The sequence below is a fragment of the Phocoena phocoena genome, chromosome 2 (genome assembly GCF_963924675.1).
Source record: "Phocoena phocoena chromosome 2, mPhoPho1.1, whole genome shotgun sequence".
NCBI classification, from domain to species: Eukaryota; Metazoa; Chordata; class Mammalia; order Artiodactyla; family Phocoenidae; genus Phocoena; species Phocoena phocoena.
The window spans coordinates 78,835,593-78,858,374 of NC_089220.1; the positions used below are offsets into that span (position 1 = coordinate 78,835,593).

The 22,782-nt window shown below is 35.0% G+C and overlaps 1 protein-coding gene across 1 annotated transcript in view; it reads right to left on the bottom strand.

Annotated features, from left to right (window-relative positions):
- The window catches only part of DPH6 (diphthamine biosynthesis 6), a 172,127-nt gene that overhangs the window by 24,256 nt on the left and 125,089 nt on the right, over window positions 1-22,782 (bottom strand). Inside the window, exon 6 of the mRNA XM_065870908.1 lies at window positions 14,527-14,588. Coding sequence (XP_065726980.1) covers window positions 14,527-14,588 — 62 coding nt within the window. The remainder of the gene's footprint in view (window positions 1-14,526; window positions 14,589-22,782) is intronic.

A 22,782-nucleotide genomic window follows, 5' to 3' on the forward strand; every position in this document is an offset into this window, starting at 1 on the left:
GCTGAAAATTCTACCTGTCTCAGCACGATGGATAAAAATATGCACACCCAAGACACAGCACATAAGACTTTACAATTCTTGGGGCAATAGAAATATCTTATATACTCTTACAGAGAGATGGAGAGAGAAATAAATAAGGTTGCATACAAATAGTCAGGAATTAGAATGACTTTAGGCTTCTCAACAGCATATACCAACTGCAAGGGAATGAAGCAATACTATCAAGATCCAGAAGGGAAAATATTCCAAAAATAGAATTTATGACCTGCTGAAGAACCAATCAAATTCAAGGAAAGAATGAAGACATTTATAGATATGCAGTGTCTCAAAACACTTACCTCCTGTGGACCATTTATTAAAATCTTATAGAGAATGTGCTTCACAAAAATGAGAATAAAACAAAGAAAAAGGAAGATGCTGGATCCAGGAAATGAGGGCTTCAACAAAGAAGAAAGGTAAAGGGTTCTCCAGGATTATGAGGAGATGATAGGATGACAGTCTCATAACATAGAAGGAAACTGGCCCAGATTACATACAGGTCAGAGGGCCCTGGAAACGACTTCAGGAGGAGGAAACTGAGAAACTACTTAACATGTCTGAACATCTGGCTAAGAGACTAGAAAATTGGCTGTGAGTACAGCACTGAATTAGTGATTGGTACACGGAATACTAAATAAGTGAATAAAACAAGACAATTATTAATTCAAATGAAAAAATAAAAAGTTGTACAGGAAAGGTTTATTACCAGAGTTTATTATCTAACTCAGCTGTGTTTTGAATTTTCATAGTTATCGTAATTTAAACACTGACTATTCATCCAACTGGAATTGCAATATAACTGTATGGGAAGATGGAATGAGGGAAAGAGTACACATATGTGATGGAGGCAAAGGGAGTAAAGATAGATAAATCTGTATAATCTAGAGTGAGCAGTCAACAAATAGTTCTAGAATTGGGGGAAATCATGAAGTAATACATAGACATGGAGGTAAAAATCAACTATAAGAGATGAAAGTAAGATGGTGATATGAGTGAGAGGCAGGAAAGACTCAGAGGTTGCTTCCCATAGCAAAGTTTGAAGGACCATTTGAGAGTATTAACTTTGACAAACATTGTAAAATATCACAAAATAGGAATACTCTTAACAAACATTTAAATAACGGCCCAAAACCTTTAAAATTTGATGTAATTTTCATATTAAAATTCATCTTCTTTTTTTGAACAGTGAGAAAATAATCCTTGGGGAAAAAAGCACAAAAGATAAAATGATTTTTGACTCCATTGTTCAGATGATAATTTTAGGAACCTATAGAAATTTAAGAGTCAATGACTAAAATGATTCCACAGTTAATTTAGAGTAATAAATGTATAAGCCTTGAAGTTGTTGTATTTTTTGACCCAGAAATTACATTCCTAGGGATTTATCTAAAGAAAGTAACAATCAGAAACGTACATGAAGATTTATTAGGAAAGATAATAATCACAAAATTATTTATAATAATTTTAAAACAAATAACATTATTTATAATAATTTAGAAAGAAATATTCCCAAGAGATAACTTGTTAAATTCACTATGCTATATTCATATGTAGAATATAAATATAATGGAATCTACACAGCCATTAATTAATGTATTTTCGAATAGATTTAATTATGTGGGAAAATAAACACAGCATATTAGGAGAAAAACAGGAAACAAACTGTATGTATAGTTGTACCAAATTATGTAAATACAATATGTACAAGTATTTAATGACATGAGCTTGTGTGTACAATGAACACTGTGTGTACAATAAAACAACATGGAATCCACCGACATGTTAGCAGTGTGCATCATGGGGCAGAAGACCTATGCTTTTTATTTGCTACCCTATACTTTATCATATCTCAAATTTTCAGCAATAGTCAGGTATTCTTTTATTGTTTTTTTTTAAAATTTCCATTTATTTACCAGTGGGAAGAGGGACAGGGGGAGGGGCAACATAGGGGTGGGGAATTAAGAGCTACAAACTATTACGTATAACTAAGTTATGGGGATATATTGTACAGCATAGGAAATATAGCCAATATTTCATAATAACTATAAATGGAGTATAACCTTTAAAAACTGTGAATAACTATACTGCATACCTGTAACTTAATATTGTACATCAACTATACTTCAATAAGAAATAAAAAATAAAAATTCCTGTTTATCTCTATTCTTTATCCCCATTTTTATCCTTATCACAGGCAAATATTTTAAAGTATTCCATGTGTATCTCTTGTCTATGTCCTTGCAAATGTATTATTTAAATGTATACTATATTTTAAATTTATCTCAATGTTGCTTTTATTCATTCAGCACTTTGCTGCCATTCGCACATTGAATATATCTGTTTAACTGTAAATCTGTAGTTTGTAAGGTGTGCCTACCACGTTTTAACTAAAAGTTCTCCCAGGAATGGACATCCATGTTGCCTCCAGCAACCCCAACCCAACACCATCAAAACTAACCCTGCAAAGGACTAGTTTCACTCACGTCCCCTTAGGGACTGATAGGAGAATTGCTTCATCAAGGAGTATAGGGACATTTAATCTAGGTATTACAATATTGCCCTCTAGAATGGAAGTACCTGTCCACATTCTTAGAGGGGTTCTATAAATCCCCACCTGTCAATAACTGGCATTATCCAGCTTTCGCATTTTTGCCAAACTGGTACAAGTAACATCCCACTGTTGCTTTAATTTGTATTTCTCTGATACTAAATCAGTTTGAGCATCTCTTCGGTCTGTATTAGGTTTTAAGACATTTTCTGTATAGTGGCTCTCCATAGCTTCTGCCATTTTTCTGTTAGGACTGCTGCCTCACATGTTGATATACGCCAGTTAAAAATCCCTTGAGAGTTTTAAATATGACCCCAATTATAGTGTCTACCCAGTTCTCTGTGTATTTTGTAAGGCAGAAAAGTTTCCAAATTATTCTTTAGTAATGGCAAATTTTACTCATAATAGTAAACACTGCCAACATTTAATAATAAACATTGTTAACATTCTTTAGTAATGGCAAAGTTTACTCGTAATAGTAAACGCTGCTAACATTGCTAACACTTAACATTATAAATTTTACTCATCATAGTAAACATTGTTAACATTTAACATTGCCAGATGCTGAGCTAAGCAATTTATATATCATTTCATTGTTATTACTTCCATTTTATATATGGGAAACTAACTAGATCAACGTTTCAGGTAAGCAGTAGAGTCAGGGGTAGGATTCACACCTGGGCTCCTAGGTACAGAGGTAACTTGCTGATTGCTATCCCACACTGCCTCTTACCCTATGGGATCTGAAGGAACTATGAAAGGACTCTTGCCCAAACGTACCATCTTCTCTCCACAACTCCCGCCACCAACTTCTCTGTAATTCTCACAATATTAATTCCTGCATGGGAAATCATTATAATTTGCAAAAATTCCCTAACTTAAAAATATGAACCCTTGAATATAGCAATATATTCAAAGATTAATATATTAGCAAAATTGACATTACAGTTAATAAGTCATGTCAACCCACATTACACAGTACATAAAAAGTGTTTCAGGGGATCTGAGGCAGGTAAACACATTGGGTTCCTCTACCTAACCTCTTTCTCTCCCACCCCTGGAAGTTCAAAGGTTGTCTGTTTTCTCCCCTTTTGGACTCCTTGACTATTCAAGAGAGTTGTGCCAACAAGTTGAAAAATGAACATGTGGTTGATCTTTAAAATCACTTAATGAGGTTAATCACATTATTCATAAAGATAAGGAGATACAGGCATTCCTTAAAATCTGATTTGTCTTAGACAATGATGCAGAAGACCAGAGTCCTAGAAAATAGGTTAAAAAAATACTTTCTAAATTCAGAAAGAAGATAGAGTCTGACAGATGACTCATTCACTTTTATATTAGAATCACTGTACTATGTGTACATCAGGCAACTGATTGAGTCTCCTTTATGAGCATATGCAAAAATGAAAGGAAACAAAAAGAGAGCAAAAAACCTGGGCAGTCTGAATTAAAATGTGGATTGTGTCAGATAACTGTTGTGAATAAGCTGAGAAACAAATTTTTAACTGTATAAATATTAAGTACTCACTTTACAGAAAATCCACATACACAGATTAGACTACACAGAAGCCAGAGAAAAAGACACTCAGATTGCTTTGCATAATTTTCTATAACTATCAGGGAAAAGAATTCCTGTTCAAAATGTACAACTATCCATTTATATTCACCCCTCCCTTTTAGAGCAATTTTAAACCATCCTGAGAAGCTACTTGTCAAAATCAGCAAAAATAATCACAGCAAAGCCCTAAAATCTCTTCAAACGCTGCTTCTGTTCTTTCCTTTTTCTCTTCCACTCCTGCAACTCCAATTACATGTATGATAAACTTCTCTTCCTTACATCTCATATTCTTGTCTCTATTTCCATTCTATTCTCTCTGTGCTTCAGGTTGGATATTTTATATTGCCCTATCTTCCAGTTCTTTAATTGTCTATACAACTGTATCTAATCTACGGGTAAACTCATGTATTGTGTTCTTAGTTTTAGGTATTGTATTTTTAAGTTCCAGAATTCTATTTGATTATTTTATATAGCTTTCAAATATCCCCTAAAATATTTCATCTTTTCACCCAATGCCATAGTCTTTTTTTTTTTTTTTTTTTTGCGGTATGTGGGCCTCTCACTGTTGTGGCCTCTCCCGTTGCGGAGCACAGGCTCCGGACGCACAGGCTCAGCAGCCACAGCTCACGGGCCCAGTCGCTCCGCGGCATGTGGGATCTTCCCGGACTGGGGCACGAACCCGTGAGAGGTGGACTCTCAACCACTGCGCCACCAGGGAAGCCCTACCATAGTCATTTTAAAGTCTACATCTGATAATCTGATTAAATAGATATCCTCTGGGACTGTTTCTATTTTGTGTTTTTTTCTTAGTTTCAGTTATCTTCTCAGGTCTTCTGATATGCTTGGTAATTTTTGATTGCCTGCTGAAAACTGTATGTGAGATATTTTAAATCTAAGGCTCTGAATAGCGTTATTTTTCTCCAGAGAGAAATAGGCAATAAGAGTAGGATCAGATCACTTTAATTCACTCTAGGATTGATATGATTCAAAGTTGGATATAAGCATTTGCAAGGGCTGCACTATTTCTGGTTTGCCTTTATTCCTAAGTTAGAGTCCATGTATAAATCCAGCTGAAAACTTGGAGGGTTAAGCAGGTCCATTCCACTTTGGTTTGCCCTGAATTCTAATTTTTGTCTCCCTAGCCCTATGAAGCTGCTGAAAGTCCAAGTCAGCTTCTCAGCTGGAGTTTTCTCCTCAGCTTCTTGGCACTTCTGTAGCATTTTTGAATTAGAAGAAGAGGCAACGTTCAGGGCTTCCATCCTCTCTAGAATTCTGGCCCCTTAAATTATTTCAGTTTTTGTAATTCTCTAATGCCTTCCAACATTAATTTGTTTTAATTTCATACCACTTTTCTAGTTATTTGAACTGGGAGAGTTGATCTCATGCAAGTTATTCCACCATAACTGGAAATGGATTTCTTAAGTATCTATTAAAATTAAAAACATATATACATTTGACCTAGCATGTCCATTCTAGAATTTTATCCTATAGATAATCTCATACATGCCCAAAATTATATGTAATGTTCATTCTAGCATTATTTGTAACAGAAAAAGACATGAAAGGGATCAATAAAGAATAAAATCTATCAATAAAGAACAGGTTTTGTGTGCATGTAATAGAACACAATGATGTGGAAAAAAATGACCTGAATTTTCATGTGTTAAAATGGAAGATGGAGACTAATGTGCATAGTATACTCCAATTTAGGTTAAAGTGGATAAACACATGCATACATTTTTTACATATGCAAAAATGTTTTTGATAAGATACCCTAGATCAGAAAAGAGTTGTTGCTCTGGGAAAGGACAGAAAAACTGGAGCTTGGAGTCAGTGGAATATTTTTCACTATATTTTATACTATTTGAATTTATGTTTTTACATATTATATGCCTTAACTTTATAATAAACCTTAAGAGAAAAATATTATATAGCATGAGAAGTGCTACATACCAGGAGGCAAAGAGGAAAATGGCAGGCTCAAAAAAGGCTTATTTAAGCAAGACAACCTCACAGTACTAAACTCTGAATTTAGACTTTAAGGACAAATTGGATTTAGTAGAGTGAAGGAGAGAGAAAACATGCAGAGAAGGCGAGTAGAAGGCGAGTAGAACATGGAGGTATGAGGGGATGCTCACTCTAGGGAAATCATCAACTATTCAGAGTTGATGAAGGATAGGGTAGATGCTGGAGATTGTATACCTTACAAGCTTCACTCTTCCCCACGGACAGACTGTGCTGTGTTAGAAGTTTAAATTTTATTTTAAGCCAATGGGGAGCAACTCAAAAGTTTGCTTTTTGAAATGAAAGTGTGATATGATCAGATTTGAATTCATATATATCATGATGGCAATATATGGACAATGGAGGGACAAGGGGCAAGACAGGGAGGAGACAGACTTGAAAAAGAAGATAGGGAAGCACTTTGCTATACAGTAGAAACTAACACAACATTGTAAAGCAACTATACTCCAATGAAAATTAATTTAAAAAAAAAGAAGATAGGGAAGACTCTAATGTGGTGACATGAGAACAAAAAGGAACAGATAATATGATATTAGGAAGGTAGAATGAAAAGGACTTGAGGCCTTATTTATGAATAATGGATTATGTGAAATGATTTATTACAATTCGTTTTTAATTTTTATTTTTTGGGGGGGCTTGGATACCCGAGGAAACAATGGGGCCTTTCACTGTCAGGAAACATAAATATGGCATAGATGTCAGGAAAGAAATGTTCGGTTCTTCACAGTTGAGGCTGAGGTGCTTGAAGATACCTAAGAGAGAAAGGTGCCCAGTTGGCAGCTGAATACGTCTTTTTTTTAACCTTTTTATTTTGTATTGGAGTATAGTTGATTAACAATGTTGCATTAGTTGCAGGTATACATCATAGTGATTCAGTTATGCATATACATGTATCTATTCCCTGGTGGTCCAGAGGTTAAGACTCCGCACTCCCACTGCAGGGGGAACGGGTTTGATCTCTGGTCAGAGAACAAGATCCCCATGCCACATGGCATGGCAAAAAAAAAAAACAAAAAAAAAAAGAAAAAACACATATCTTAGGCATAGAAAGATGATGGAGAAATAGCCTTAACTGTCATAAGAATAAAATTGGTAGTTGAAAGGCTTCCCTAGTGGCGCAGTGGTTGAGAGTCCGCCTGCCGATGCAGGGGACACGGGTTCGTGCCCTGGTCTGGGAAGATCCCACATGCCACGGAGCTACTGGGCCCGTGAGCCATGGCCGCTGAGCCTGCACGTCCGGAGCCTGTGCTCCACAACGGGAGAGGCCACAACAGTGAGAGGCCCGCGTACCGAAAAAAAAAAAAAAAAAAAAAAAATTGGTACTTGAAGTCATGTAGGTATTTAATATCACCATAGGAGGATGGCTATGGATGGAGCCACAATATATAAGGGGTGGAATATAAGCGGAAGCCCCAAGAGGAAGCTAAGGAAGTATCCAGAAATTCAGGAGTGAGTGGAAGGCATACACTCCAAGAGATTAATTCCTTCGGGTAAAATGGAGAAAACTTTATGGGAAGACTGGTGAGCATCTGAGACTAATAGTCAAAGGATAGAGAAAGTGGAAAGGAGTAAGGTCCCAGTGGAGTAAGAAATATCAGGAGGTCCAAGGGAACAGGAGTAGAAATCAGTCCAAGAGACCAGAGCATAAGATTCCTGGACATGGGAGGAGTGGGTGGTAAATATCAGCCTAGGGAAGTAGGTTAAAATCAGATAAAAGAGGGCCTTAAAGTATATACTAAGCAGTTTGGACTTTGTTCTATAGCGAATAGGAGTCATCAAAAGCTGTAGAGCAAGGAGTGACAGGTTCATAAGTAAGTCATATGCTAATGTTTCATTTCCATAAATGAATGTTTGATTTGCCTAAAATAAATAAAATTCTGCTTTATATCTCTCACTCCCAACACATAAACAAGGCATATACTTTTTTTTTTTTTACATCTTTATTGGAGTATAATTGCTTTACAATGGTGTGTGTTAGTTTCTTCTTTATAACAAAGTGAATCAGTTATACATATACGTATGTTCCCATATCTCTTCCCTCTTGCGTCTCCCTCCCATCCACCCTCCCTATCCCACCCCTCTAAGTGGTCACAAAGCACCGAGCTGATCTCCCTGTGCTATGCGGCTATTTCCCACTAGCTATGTATTTTAAGTTTGGTAGTGTATATATGTCCATGCCACTCTCTCACTTTGTTACAGCTTCCCCTTCCCCTTCCCCATATCCTCAAGTCCACGCTCTAGTAGGTCTGTCTTTATTCCTGTCTTACCCCTACGTTCTTCATGACATTATTTTTATCTTAAATTCCATATATATATGTTAGCATACGTTATTTGTCTTTCTCTTTCTGACTTACTTCACTCTGTATGACAGACTCTAGGTCTATCCACCTCATTACAAATAGCTCAATTTCGTTTCTTTTTATGGCTGAGTAATATTCCATTGTATATATGTGCCACATCTTCTTTATCCATTCATCCGATGATGGACACTTAGGTTGTTTCCATCTCTGGGCTATTGTAAATAGAGCTGCAATGAACATTTGGGTACATGACTCTTTTTGAATTTTGGTTTTCTCAGGGTATATGCCCAGTAGTGGGACTGCTGGGTCATATGGTAGTTCTATTTGTAGTTTTTTAAGGAACCTCCATACTGTTCTCCATAGTGGCTGTACCAATTCACATTCCCACCAGCATTTATTGTTTCTAGATTTTTTGATGATGGCCATTCTGACTGGTGTGAGATGATATTTCATTGTAGTTTTGATTTGCATTCCTCTAATGATTAACGATGTTGAGCATTCTTTCATGTGTTTGTTGGCAGTCTGTGTATCTTCTTTGGAGAAATGTCTATTTAGGTCTTCTGCTCATTTTTGGATTGGGTGTTATTGAGCTGCATGAGCTGCTTGTAAATTTTGGAGATTAATCCTTTGTCAGTTGCTTCATTTGCAAATATTTTCTCCCATTCTGAGGGTTGTCTTTTGGTCTTGTTTATGGTTTCCTTTGCTGTACAAAAGCTTTGAAGTTTCATTAGGTCTCATTTGTTTATTTTTGTTTTTATTTCCATTTCTCTAGGAGGTGGGTCAAAAAGGATCTTGCTGTGATTTATGTCATAGAGTGTTCTGCCTATGTTTTCCTCTAAGAGTTTGATAGTTTCTGGCCTTACATTTAGGTCTTTAATGCATTTTGAACTTATTTTTGTGTATGGTGTTAGGGAGTGACCTAATCTCCTACGTTTACATGTACCTGTCCAGCTTTCCCAGCACCACTTATTGATGAGGCTGTCCTTTCTCCATTGTACATTCCTGCCTCCTTTATCAAAGATAAGGTGACCATATGTGCGTGGGTTTATCTCTGGGCTTTCTATCCTGTTCCATTGATCTATCTTTCTGTTTTTGTGCCAGTACCATACTGTCTTGATTACTGTAGCTTTGTAGTAGAATCTGAAGTCTGGGAGGCTGATTCCTCCAGCTCCATTTTTCATTCTCAGGATTGCTTTGGCTATTCGGGGTCTTTTGTGTTTCCTTACAAATCGTGAAATTTTTTGTTCTAGTTCTGTGAAAAATACCAGTGGTAGTTTGATAGGGATTGCATTGAATCTGTAGATTGCTTTGGGTAGTAGAGTCATTTTCAGAATGTTGATTCTTCCAATCCAAGAACATGGTATATCTCTCCATCTATTTGTATCATCTTTAATTTCTTTCATCAGTGTCTTATAATTTTCTGCATGCAGGTCTTTTGTCTCCTTAGGTAGGTTTACTCCTAGATATTTTATTCTTTTTGTTGCAATGGTAAATGGGAGTGTTTTCTTGATTTCACTTTCAGATTTTTCATCATTAGTGTATAGGAATGCGAGAGATTTCTGTGCATTGATTTTGTATCCTGCTATTTTACCAAATTCATTGATTAGCTCTAGTAGTTTTCTGGTAGCATCTTTGGGATTCTCTAAGTATAGTGTTATGTCATCTGCACACAGTGACAGCTTTACTTCTTCTTTTCCGATTTGGATTCCTTTTATTTCCTTTTCTTCTCTGATGGCTGTGGCTAAAACTTCCAAAACTATGTTGAATAAGAGTGATGAGAGTGGGCAACCTTGTCTTGTTCCTGATCTTAGTGGAAATGCTTTCAGTTTTTCACCATTGAGGATGATGTTGGCTGTGGGTTTGTCATATACAGCCTTTATTATGTTGAGGAAAGTTCCCTCTATGCCTACTTTCTGCAGGGTTTTTATCATAAATGGTGTTGAATTTTGTCGAAAGCTTTCTCTGCATCTATTGAGATGATCATATGGTTTCTCTCCTTCAATTTGTTAATATGGTGTATCACGTTGATTGATTTGCGTATATTGAAGAATCCTTGCATTCCTGGAATAAACCCCACTTGATCATGGTGTATGATCCTTTTAATGTGTTGTTGGATTCTGTTTGCTAGCATACACTCTTTCAGAGAAATCTAGAAAGATAGGACTTGAAGTATGTTGTTGGTACTGAGGAACTAGAAGATTATACATTTGATCATTATGTCAAAATTACCTTGTGCTTATTTAAAGGTCAAATTCCTGGTCCTTCAGAACTGAAATTTCTTGGAATGGGAAAAGAGTATAGGCATTTTTAACAAGGTCCCCAGTTTTCCTCTCAGGTCTGAAAACAACAGTAGCAGATTGTAAACTCCTCAAGAACAAGGATCTTGTTTACTTAATTCGTCATGTATATTTAGTGCTCACCACAGCATCTGTCACATAACAGGTCCTCAATAAATGTTAAATAATTTAAAGATGAGAGCGATGAATGGACAGACAGAACAAACAAATGAATGAAAGAACTAAAGAACTCATGTTTTTGCCAAAATCTTGATAATATTATTGGAGCTTACATTCTAGTGGAGTAAGAGGAGAGGCAACAGAAAATATACATGTAGACAGAGAAACAAATAAAATAATTTGAGGAGACCTACGTTAGCTGGGGTAGTCAGGGAGAGCTTTTGAACTGAGAAAGTAGCATTTGAGCTGTCACATTATGAGAAAGCATTAACCATGTGATGGTCTGAGGAAAAAAAACCCTCAAGCAGAGGAAAGTCTTAAGGAGAAAAAGGGTAAATAAAGTGTGCTTAAGTAATAAAAGAGGCATATGTGGCTATGGCTCAGTGAGTGAGTTAGACTGGGAGAAAACGAGACAAAAGATTGATAAAATGCTCATCATACAGGGTCTCAGTGGTTGTGATCTCACAGGAGTTTGGCTGTTATTCTAATTGAAATGAAAAACCACTGAAACTTTAAACAAAATAGTGATATATCTGATTTACACTTTAAAAAAAATCACTCTGGCATCTGTATGAATAATGGCTCATAGCAGGGCAATGACAGAAGTAAGCAGACCAATTGGGGGTTGATGGAGTATTCCAGATAAGAGATGATTATGGTCTGGTAGTAGGAGCAGAGGCAGTGAGAAGTGCTTGGATTTGGAATATATTCTGGAGATAGAATAGACAAGATCATGTTAATGGGTTGGATAGAGTAGGTGAGTGTAAAGAATTTGGATTTTAGCCTGTAGGCAATGGGGACTCATGTAAAGTTTTGAAGTGAGTGACACAATTACAGTAGAATATATTTGAACAATGATCTTGAGGCAGTAGCAAAATAAATTCTTTGAGAAATAAAATGGAAAATAGAGGCAAATTTGGAGGTATCAGTAATACTCTAGGCTTGAAGTGACAGGCATCTGAATTAAGGCGATGACAAAGGGAATGGCAAAAAGTGATAGATATAAAGCCCACAATCAAGTTTGGAGAGATTTAATTTGCAGTGCCTTTGGGCACTAGAATTTAGCAGAGAAATCTAGGCTAGAAATATTTGGGAGTTATCAGAATAGAGCTAGTAATGAAAGCCATGTGAGTGACTGAGATCACCCAGGAAGTCTGTAGACTGAAAATGGAGACGAGAATAGGAACTAGCAAAAGAGACTAAGAGTGTCCAGAAGCAAAGGAGAAAACCTAGGAAAGTGTGGCATCACGAATGCCGGTATAAGCATTTCAAGAAGAAATGTTTATAACTGTCAAATAAGGACTGAGAAGTGTCTGTTGGGTTTGGTAAAACTGGAGATCATGGGTGATCTTGATTAGAGCTGTACCCATTTAGAGGTGGAAAAATAAGTAAGATGCTAGGTATATGAGGTGTCTGAGATGTGAAGAAGTACTATGAATACAGATAACACTTCTGAAATTTTTGGTTTTGAAGCAAAGAATAAAGAGAGGTCGCTAGAGAAATACCTAGAGTAGAGGGAGGGAATCTTTAGGATGGGAGAGATGGTGGAATGTTTCAACAGTGATGTGAAGGAGACCATAAAGAGAGAGAGGAGGAAGATACTGGAGGGGGAGGGTTGATTGCAAGGTCTCTAAGGCAGATGCTAATGGGATCTAGAGCACAGAGAGTGGATTAGCCATAGACAGGATGAAGGACACTTCTCCCCAACACAGCAAGCAAGGATAGGTGTAAGTGTGCATCAGTTAGAAGGAGTGGTGCTAAGAGGTGGAGGGATTCCCAGGATGATGATTTCTATTTTTTCTGTGAAGGAAGAACCAAGTCATCCTCTCGTTGTGAGGAGAAAATATGAAGGGATTTGAAATTTAAGGAGTGGAGAAGGAATAAAATTACCATTATAGAGAATGGGTAGATTATTTTTCTAATGAAATGTAAGATTTCCAGGTCATGTGAGGAACTTGCTGAAGTTGAATAAAATAATTTCTGCATTTTTGTGTTTAAACATATATGATAACATACAGGTTAATTCACAATCAACATCATGGCAATCCTAAAACTTTACTTAACCTTTTCTACAAAGAACCCCTACATGCTTGAAACCTGAACTCACTTCAAATTTTAGAAGCAGCTTACAAAAGCTCTTTTGCCAAAGCTCCAGTCTCCCATTTCCGAAGTTCTCTTTCTTTCACCCTCATAAATTTAATTTCAGTATTTATCTATACATTGTTTTTGCAGAAACAAAATTTAGTCTGATGGTAGTGAATAGATGTGAACATAGATATGTTGGCCACAGAACAAACTGCTGTGAGAAGAGTCCTATCAGAAGGGCATGGAAAGCAATCATGTCCATCAGATAGACTTAAATAAATGACACCAAATTATCTAGAAATCAAATATAATTTGTCACAATTATATAAGCATTGCATTTTTAATTTTAATCATTACTATTTCCATGGCACATATCAGATGCTTAATAATGCTTAATAAAAGAAGGAATTAGCATTTTAGGGATTTCTAAGCATTTGGTACATATTGATAAGCCATAAAATAATCAAATACAAATAAGTCTGAAAGAAGATGTGAAATCTATACAGTTAGTGAAGAGTACACCCGCTAACAGTTTATATCACAGCAATGGTATTAACAATGTCCAGAGACAATTTTGATGAAGAACATGGGAGGGAAAAATGATAATAGAGGAGTTCACTTCTGTCACAGAAGTAGGGTGATTTTTCTACCATGATTGTAAAATTAAAAAAAATTCTAATAATTACACTATTCTAGCTAATTTAGCATTGTCATACTAATCATAACATTTGACCACAATTCTAATAAAATATAATACAATTAATAGAAAAGAGTAAAAATAACAGAACCTTTAATATTTAGAACACATTCAGGATTTAACAATGATAAGGGTTAAATAATTGTAACTTGAAGCCTTGGGATAATTTATTTACTACTCTGCAAATTAATTTCCTAATTGGTAAAAAAGAAGAGGTTAGATTAGATAATCTCTAAAGGAAGTTTCCACTCACATTTCTGATGGAAATGCACCTGATTAGGTACTGATGGAGACTATCAGGTACTGTATAGTACTTAACAATGTCGATTTTAATAAAAGTAAACTTATTTATTTATTTATTTGGCAGTACGCGGGCCTCTCACTGTTGTGGCCTCTCCCGTTGCGGAGCACCAGCACTGGATGCGCAGGCTCAGCGGCCATGGCTCATGGGCCCAGCCGCTCCGCGGCATGTGGGATTTTCCCGGACCGGGGCACAAACCCGTGTCCCCTGCATCAGCAGGTGGACTCTCAACCACTGCACCACCAGGGAAGCCCAAAAGTAAACTTCTTGACAGAACAATTTCCTTTTAGGTATAGCTTACTTACTCTTTCAGTGAGCTCAACGAGCTGACATAACTTTTGTAATTAATTTAAAACATACTTTCATATCCACTAGAGGTTTAATTTTTTCATAAAACTGCATCATCAATGTATCTGAGTTTTTCTAAAAATTGATTGTATAATCATTATATCACGGCATTATTTATTTTCCTGCTTTAGATGCCTATATTTTGAGAAATAGTATAAATTCTTACCTCTAAGAGATAAGGCTCCATTTGGTCCAGGGTTTTTCCAAGATGCTTATCTGGATCTAAACCTGCCAAGAAAGGTTAAATTTTTTTTTAGATAACGATTAAAATGGAGGTTTAAAGACAGTTTCCCTTCCCTTGGCTCCTCCTTGCCTAGGAAACTAGTGTATGTCTATTTTAAGGCAAAATGTACCTTACTAGTATTTATTTTTCTATTGCCCTTGGGTAACTGGTTTTCTTGCTCCTGAAAAATAAGTTTCATTCCAATTCATTTCAATTGCACTTCATCAACTACAAGACACATTGTTTCAATCCCTTTTTCATTTTTGAGGAATTGTAATTAGGATGGAAAAAAAAAGTATCATTTCAAAGATATGAAATTTAAATCCTTGGTATTTTAATTATTATTATTATTTTTTACTCATGGACAACAGCGAGAATTTTCTGACATTTCTATTTTATCTGTTTCAAACTTCTTATTTGGAGAATAAAAGTAGAAAATAAAAGAGTTGTAAACTGTATGCCTATATAATTAATTCACTTAGTAGCATATGGACACAAATAACTATTACCAAATTAAATGACAGCTCATTTCAATGACCACTTGTGTGACAGTGTTTTCCAAGAAAAAACAGAAACACTCTGAAAAATCATCATAGTACCAATAGCATTTGCATAATCTCTGATAAAGATGTTCAAATGATATAATAGCAGAGTTTATGTGGGTGATGGGGTATAGGTAGACTACTGTGGACAACAGGAACACTTCCCACATTCCAAAACTAACCTGCCAGGAAAAAAATCACATGCCACAAGTCAGCTATGAAAGGAATGAATTCATTTTAGCTATTTACATCCATAATACATGTATTAGGCTTAGGTTCATTTAAATAGGCTATTTTTATTGATTATTGGTTTAAACCAATCAGCTTATTAATTATACAAACTGAGTAATAATTTTCTTTTTCTAGGCAAATGCCTTCTTTGTAACATGGTATTTCTTATAATCACATACAGAATAATAAAAGGGAAGTCAGATGAAGATTAAGGATTCTTCTCCTACTGATATTAAATTACATTAATCCCAAAGGAAACAACTCAGACTACTAGCACTAGATGGATTATTTGACTCCTTTCACAGCAATCTTATTCTCAAGATGCATTCATTAAAATCAAAATTTCAATTGGCTGGGTAAACACTTGATGAACTAATTGTTGACTTTGTCCAGTTCCTTTATTCCTGTCAACCCTTGCAACCTTTGCAATTCAATGTTTAAAATGAGTAGGTAAATAAAATATTTGAGACAAGCATCTATGTAATCACCACCCAGATTTAATAAGCATTAACATCTTGCCCTATTTCCTCCATAACTTTTCTTTAAACACCACCAACATAATAGAATCTCACAGTATATCTACCCTTAATCAACCTATTTTCCCTAGCCTTCAGTCTTTTGAAGTTGGTATGTTATTTCCCAACTATGTTTTTATGATTTTACTACAAATGTACATATCCAAAACAATATTTATTATTGTTCATGTATATCAAATTTTAACACGAATGATAACTTTTTACTTGTTTTTTTCAGTTCACATTGTTAATGAGATTTACTTATAGTAATTACTATGGCTCTGGTCCATCCATTTTTGACACTCTTTTAAGTGTCAAAACATGTTTGTTTACTTTCACTACTTTTTGTTGTCTTCTAACTTAATTGCATATGGTCAAGACTGTAGTCTTTATATGATAATTCTTCAAAATTTGGTGAAGCTCGTTTGTCACTTATAAATGATTAAATTTTATAAATGCCCCATTTGTGCTTGGAAAGTGGATTTGCTGAAAGCAAAGTAAGATTTTATACCTAAACATAAAAAATTATGATCTTGTTAATTCTGCTGTTCATATTTCTATGACCTTACTAATATTTGGTTTCCATGAACCATCAATTTCAAATAAAGGGGTGGTTAAAACCTCCCATTATGATTTTGGTTTTAATAATTTCTTATAATTGAAAGTTTTGTTTTATACATTTGAGAGGTGTGTTGTTATGGACACAAATTCATAATTTCTAAAACTTCTTGGGAGGATTATTCCTTTATCAAGAAGTAGTGAGCTTTTTATCTCCACATATGACTTTTATCATATATTCTATTTATCAACATTACAATGCCAGCTTTCTTTTGTTAACGCTTTTCTGATATACATATAACTGGGTTTTGAAATTTTTTATCCTATCTTATAAATACAAATTCAAAGAACTGATTTTAAATTTTTTATATTTTACAATTTTATTTTTGGCTGGACCTGTTTCCATCACCTTATTGTGTACTTTTTGTTACATTAAACTTTACATATATATTTTTTCCTTTGCCACTTTCTGCCTTATACTGGATCAAAAAGGATATTTTGTCTGTTTTCTCTGCTGATTAGAAAGCTGTAGACTATATACGTCAATCCCAATCTCCCAATATATATATACTATTGATACTATGCATAAAATAGATAACTAATGAGAACCTACTGTACAGCACAGGGAACTCTACTCAGTGCTCTGTGGTGACCTAAAGGAGAAGGAAATCCAAAAAAGAGGGGATATATGTATACATATAGCTGATTCACTTTGCTGTACAGCAGAAACTAATACAACATTGTAAAGCAACTATACTCCAATAAAAACTTTTTTTAAAATGTGATCCTTTTCATTGGTCTCATCTTAGTACAGTGCCTGGAACACTTTCAAGTGTAAGCTTTCAAGAAATATTTAGTGAATAAATGCATGTTAATCTGAAAAATAAAAAAAAGAAAGCTGTAGACTGAATTTCTACTCTTCCAGTAATCACTTGTAATTTTTAACATTCATTCAAAACCACAGTATTTAAGTCTAAAGTATTAAATATCTAAGAATTTATGAACCTTATAATATAAATCTAAGAATTTATTTTTAATTTTTTTAATCTAAGAATTTATGTTTAGCATCTTTCTTTTTTTTTTTAGCCACGCCATGCAGCTTACAAGATCTTTGTTCCCCCATCAGGGATTGAACCCACACCCCCAGCAGTGAAAGCCCAGCGGCCTGACCACTGGACTGCCAGGGAATTCCATTTAGCAACTTTTTGACCAAAACAAGTTAGCATGTTTTTAACTAGACACTAAATAAGTTTTACCATTTAAGTTGTTATCACTGTGTTAAATTTTAGTTCCATCATTTTGGGCAAGAAAATGTAAGCTTATGAACACATTTTACAGTGTCTGTGCTCACCATTGTTTGTCATTCATTTCCCCTGGAATTCAATTTATTTCTGACTTAAGTCCATTCTTTATTTTTTCACTGAAGATCTGTGAGTGGTAAACTCTCCTAGTTTTTACCTGTCTGATAATGTCCTATTTTTCTATCTCCACCACATAACAGTTTAGTTGTAATATATTATTACTTCTTCAGGCTTTAGTTGTTCTTAATGAGATTTACGCTGTCAAACAGTGGTTCCCATATAAGGAATCTTCATTATCTCTGTGCTAGACAGTACAATTTTCAGTTTACCTATGACATTCTATAATTTTATCACAAGGTATCTATTTTTATTTACACTGCACTGAACCTACTATGCACTTTCAATTCCAAAACTCATCTTTCTTCCAACCTAAGTTTTCAGCCATTATATCTGTAAATACTGTTCTTCTGCCTTCTATTTTTTTTCTGAAACATCTATTACACAAATATTGCTATTTTCCTATCTATCTATCCTCCATATTTTTTTTTTTTTTGCAGTACGCGGGCCTCTCACTGTTGTGGCCTCTCCCCTTGCGGAGCACAGGCTCCGGACGCGCAGGCTCAGCGGCCATGGCTCACAGGCCCAGCCGCTCCGCGGCATGTGGGAACTTCCCGGACCGGGGCACGAACCCGTGTCCCCTGCATCGGCAGGCGGACTCTCAACCACTGCGCCACCAGGGAAGCCCTATCCTCCATATTTTTAAGTTGCTCTTTCAATGTTGTCTTCTGGGTGAATTATTTTTTTCTGCTTCACTCATTCTGTCTTTGACTTGGTTCATCTAGAGTTTATTCTGCCCACTATTCTGTGTTTCACCCCAAATTTCTAATTGTTTACTTTTCACATCATACTACTGCTATTTCATTTTGAGTGATTTATTTTTCTAATTGACTGCTTTTTCTTTAGTGGATGTTTTATTTTTATCTCTTTGAGGTTCTCCCTCAGAGGGGGCACTTTCAGTCTGTTTCCCCACAGGACTGTGATCTCCCAGTTGCTTTTGCTTATTTCCTGACCCTTTGTATTACAGCCCCACAGCTTCATTTCTGAATTATTTTGTATGTCTATTCATTCTTAATTCACAGAGATGTTTATAATGCTTTCCAGCACAGCTGTTTCATACTTTTCCTTCATATATTCATCTATTACTGCCATGGTTTGGGGTGGAAATTTGGAAAACTCAAAGCAAGAATGTACAAGGCCAGCATGGCAGAAAGTCATTTTTTAGCCGCCCTTCCAATTCCTTGATTCTCATATATACTGGTCACATAGCACATACATATCACCTTAGCACTTAGCATCAGGCTACACATCATTAAAATCACTTAAAAAGTCTCTCATGATTGAACCTAAGAATTTATGTTTTGTGTTCTCTATAAGGGTTTGGGAGTAAATAAATGCCTATCTAAAAGGCATGAAAAGGAATTTAAGAGCATGTGATTTTATACAGGTGGGCAATGAAAGATCAAGCCAACAATCTTCCCATTTTCCTTACAGCCTTTTATTTCATTGCAAAATCATCATGCCCCAGTTCTAAACTGTTAAAGTAGAGAAATAGCTGTAATATCTCATTTCAAAGATGGCTGCATTCCATGATGTAGTAGTAAAGTAATTTGGCTTGCCTTTAGATAAGACAGTCAGTAAAATATGTAAACATAAGTCACATTGGGCACATTTTTTCCACATGAATCTGTATTCATCACAGAAGTACACCCTGGTAAAATTATTTCAAGATTTTTGTGTATTCATAGAAATATTTTCAATTTATTTATTCCTAGGATAAGCACTGAAAATTCTATGGAGCTAAAACAATTAGAATAAACAGAAATTTAAAACTTTAAGGAAGATTTTCAAATATTTTTCTGAAACACATTATAGACCATTTCACTAGGAGATTATTGTAAAAGTATAAAATAGCTAAAATAAAGTTACATTTTTTTCTCAGAGTTAATAATGAAATAAGCTGCATGTATGAGTCATTATAGTTTGGTAATACGGTCTGCACCATGTTTGGTGAGGATGAGATGCTGTTACGAGTCATGGTCTGACGATTTAGATCTTTCACACAGGGCAGGCCAATCAGTAAGGATATTTCACATACACACATCAATAGATGATTCCAATGGACGTGTAAAACCAAGGAAATGCGGGAACTGAGAAATAAACAATTTTGACACATTGTAAATTTATCAGAGGTTATGTCTGGTGATTTTGGTGGGCATCTTCGCATAAACAATGATTCAGGAGTTCTTATCTCATGAGATGATACTATTTAAATAGACTATAATTCTTTTCCAAAAAATGTCTAAGTTTTAATAATGAAACTGCTTGTCTAGATTCCATACAATAATGTACATATTGTTCTGAATGAATCTTTGTACTTTAAATCAACACTGTATATAATACATATTTGAGTCAGGCTAACATGTTCTACTGTAGTTGGTAATGACTTTCTCCTGATGCTGGTTACCCTGTGCAAGTGCAATCTGTCTTTGCTTCCATTTTTCTGTTCATTAGAAAGTGACAAGTCATTGGGACCTCACGATCACTGCCCATAAGACGTGCATTTCAAATTGTTTTTATAAAATATTTCCTTGGATAAGATCCAGAGACTCCTAGCAATTCAAGTTCCTGTCCTTGAGAAATCAATGGCCTGAAGCCACCCTGATCTCCGAGATCTCTTCTAAATTGGTATACTATTACACGTGGGATGATATTAGTCAGCGATGCGGTAGGAAGATTATTCATCCTACCCTAGAATACACTCAGATATGGAACTTTTCTCAAGAAATTTTTTACTGCCTAAAACACTGATGTTTCCATAAATATTAGACTATATGCAAATGAAAACTCTTTGTAACTTATTTTTATAAATATAATGGATGATTGAATATTTAATTTTATTACACTTACACATTTTTTCACGTTTCTTCATTTAGAAACATCTTAGCATTGTATGTACAATCTGTATGATATTTAATTTCTCTAAATGGAATAAGACAATTATTAAGATAATTTTAAAACAAGCACCTGGAGAAACAGATTAGTTTAACATAAAAAAAAAAAACCAACCTGTTAGCTTATCTATAATTATGAAGCCCAAAGATGTTAATCTTTACCTCATGTATTTTGGTTTTGGTATTTTCTAACTAGATGATATGCACAGAGAATTCTGACACTGCAGATTCTTCATAATTGAGAATGGAAAGTCAGGGTCAGATTACTATCAATAAAATATATTTATCATTGGATTTACGCTTTAAGTGCTTTAGAGAGAAATATTTTACATAATAAAGTCAATGCCTGAGTTAAAATTTAACACAAAGCTTAGACAAAATAAATAACTTCTCAGTTTAATTTACTTGTTTTATCAACAAGTATCCAATAATATATATATATATATATTTTTTTTTTTTTCAGTATGCGGGCCTCTCTCACTGTTGTGGCCTCTCCCGTTGCGGAGCACAGGCTCCGGACCAGCCGCTCCGCGGCATGTGGGATCTTCCCGGACCGGGGCACGAACCCGTTGTCCCCTGCATCGGCAGGCGGACTCTCAACCACTGTGCCACCAGGGAAGCCCCAATTATATTTTTAAACTCAACTAAAGAGAGATGCTAATATACCAATATATTTGCTCTCAAATGATTCTACTATATGGAACCACTTTAGAGTACATGAATATATAACACAACTCAGTAATTTTAAAAGCCATCTTACATATTCATTTTATTTTCAATTTTTAAACAGTAGCTATTTAACTGGTAAATGCAGCCAGTCCAAAGGCATAATCTTCTCTTTCTTTGAATAAATGCTAGTATCTAGACCCAATACAATTTCAATACAATTTGAAAACCTCTATCCTAATCTCTGTAATGTCTTCATTCCCATTTTATTTTATATAAAACTATATTATGTAAAAACCTTTTGAGAGGCTGTGAAAAGCCTATGAAAAAGCCACAATGGTTCATGGGCTTTCTCCATGCAATTCAACTTTATCTAAAACTTCAATTTATCCTAGTCCTTGAAAAAGATGTTTCTTTTTTAGATTCATTCAATTTAGGTGTCTCTTCTCTAGTGAAGCCTGGGTCATGAATGGACATAAACTGTGCTTCACCAAAACCCTAACAGTCTGTTCAGTTTACCTCCTGAATCAGTCAGGTGTGGAATATGAGTCTCAATGTGTCTAGCTCCCTTATGAAAACCTTTATAATCATTGAGATGGTAACATTTAATAATGTTTATATAAATATAAAGTATATTTAAAGTATATTTAATTCAAATACCTAAATAAGCTACTTTAAGTTACTAACAAAATTTTCTTCAAAGTGCAGAAAAATTTACTATAAATCCTGACACCTAATCATTTAATCATGACTTATAGACATTCCTTGATGGAAGCTGGGTGGATGAATAAACCCACAACAAGACCTAGGCACTGGATAACTCCATGCAGAATTAAGAAATTAATTAGGAGGAAGAACCATAATTTGCAGAGCTGACATCTATTTTACTTTACTTGCATGTATCAATGGGAAGCAATTACAATTCAATTAAAATATTCAATTTTATTACTTTACTGACTGACCTTGAAGTTAATGCCTGTTCTATTTAATTGTATCATCTATGAATAAATGTTAACCCTACAATGTTATGCCCCATTATTTTCAATGCATTTTTCAACTTCTCAACTGAATTATATCAGTCAATTTATTGTCTACTATCATGAAAGCAAGTGGAGGTTTATTTCTTCACGACAGCCCAAAATATGATATGAGAGAAACATCACGAAATGTTTGATAATGCTACTTTTAACAGAGTCAAGTAAAATGAATTGTGTTCTCAACTTTTGTAGCCTAGACTTTCACTGTAAAATCAGTAGGTGATATTCAAAAAGGTATAATCACTCTGAGAAGCAATTTCTAGTCTGCCTATAAATCTTGATAAATTTCAGTGCAGACAGGAATGGAGCATTGTGTGTATCTTTAAAAGTTCAACACA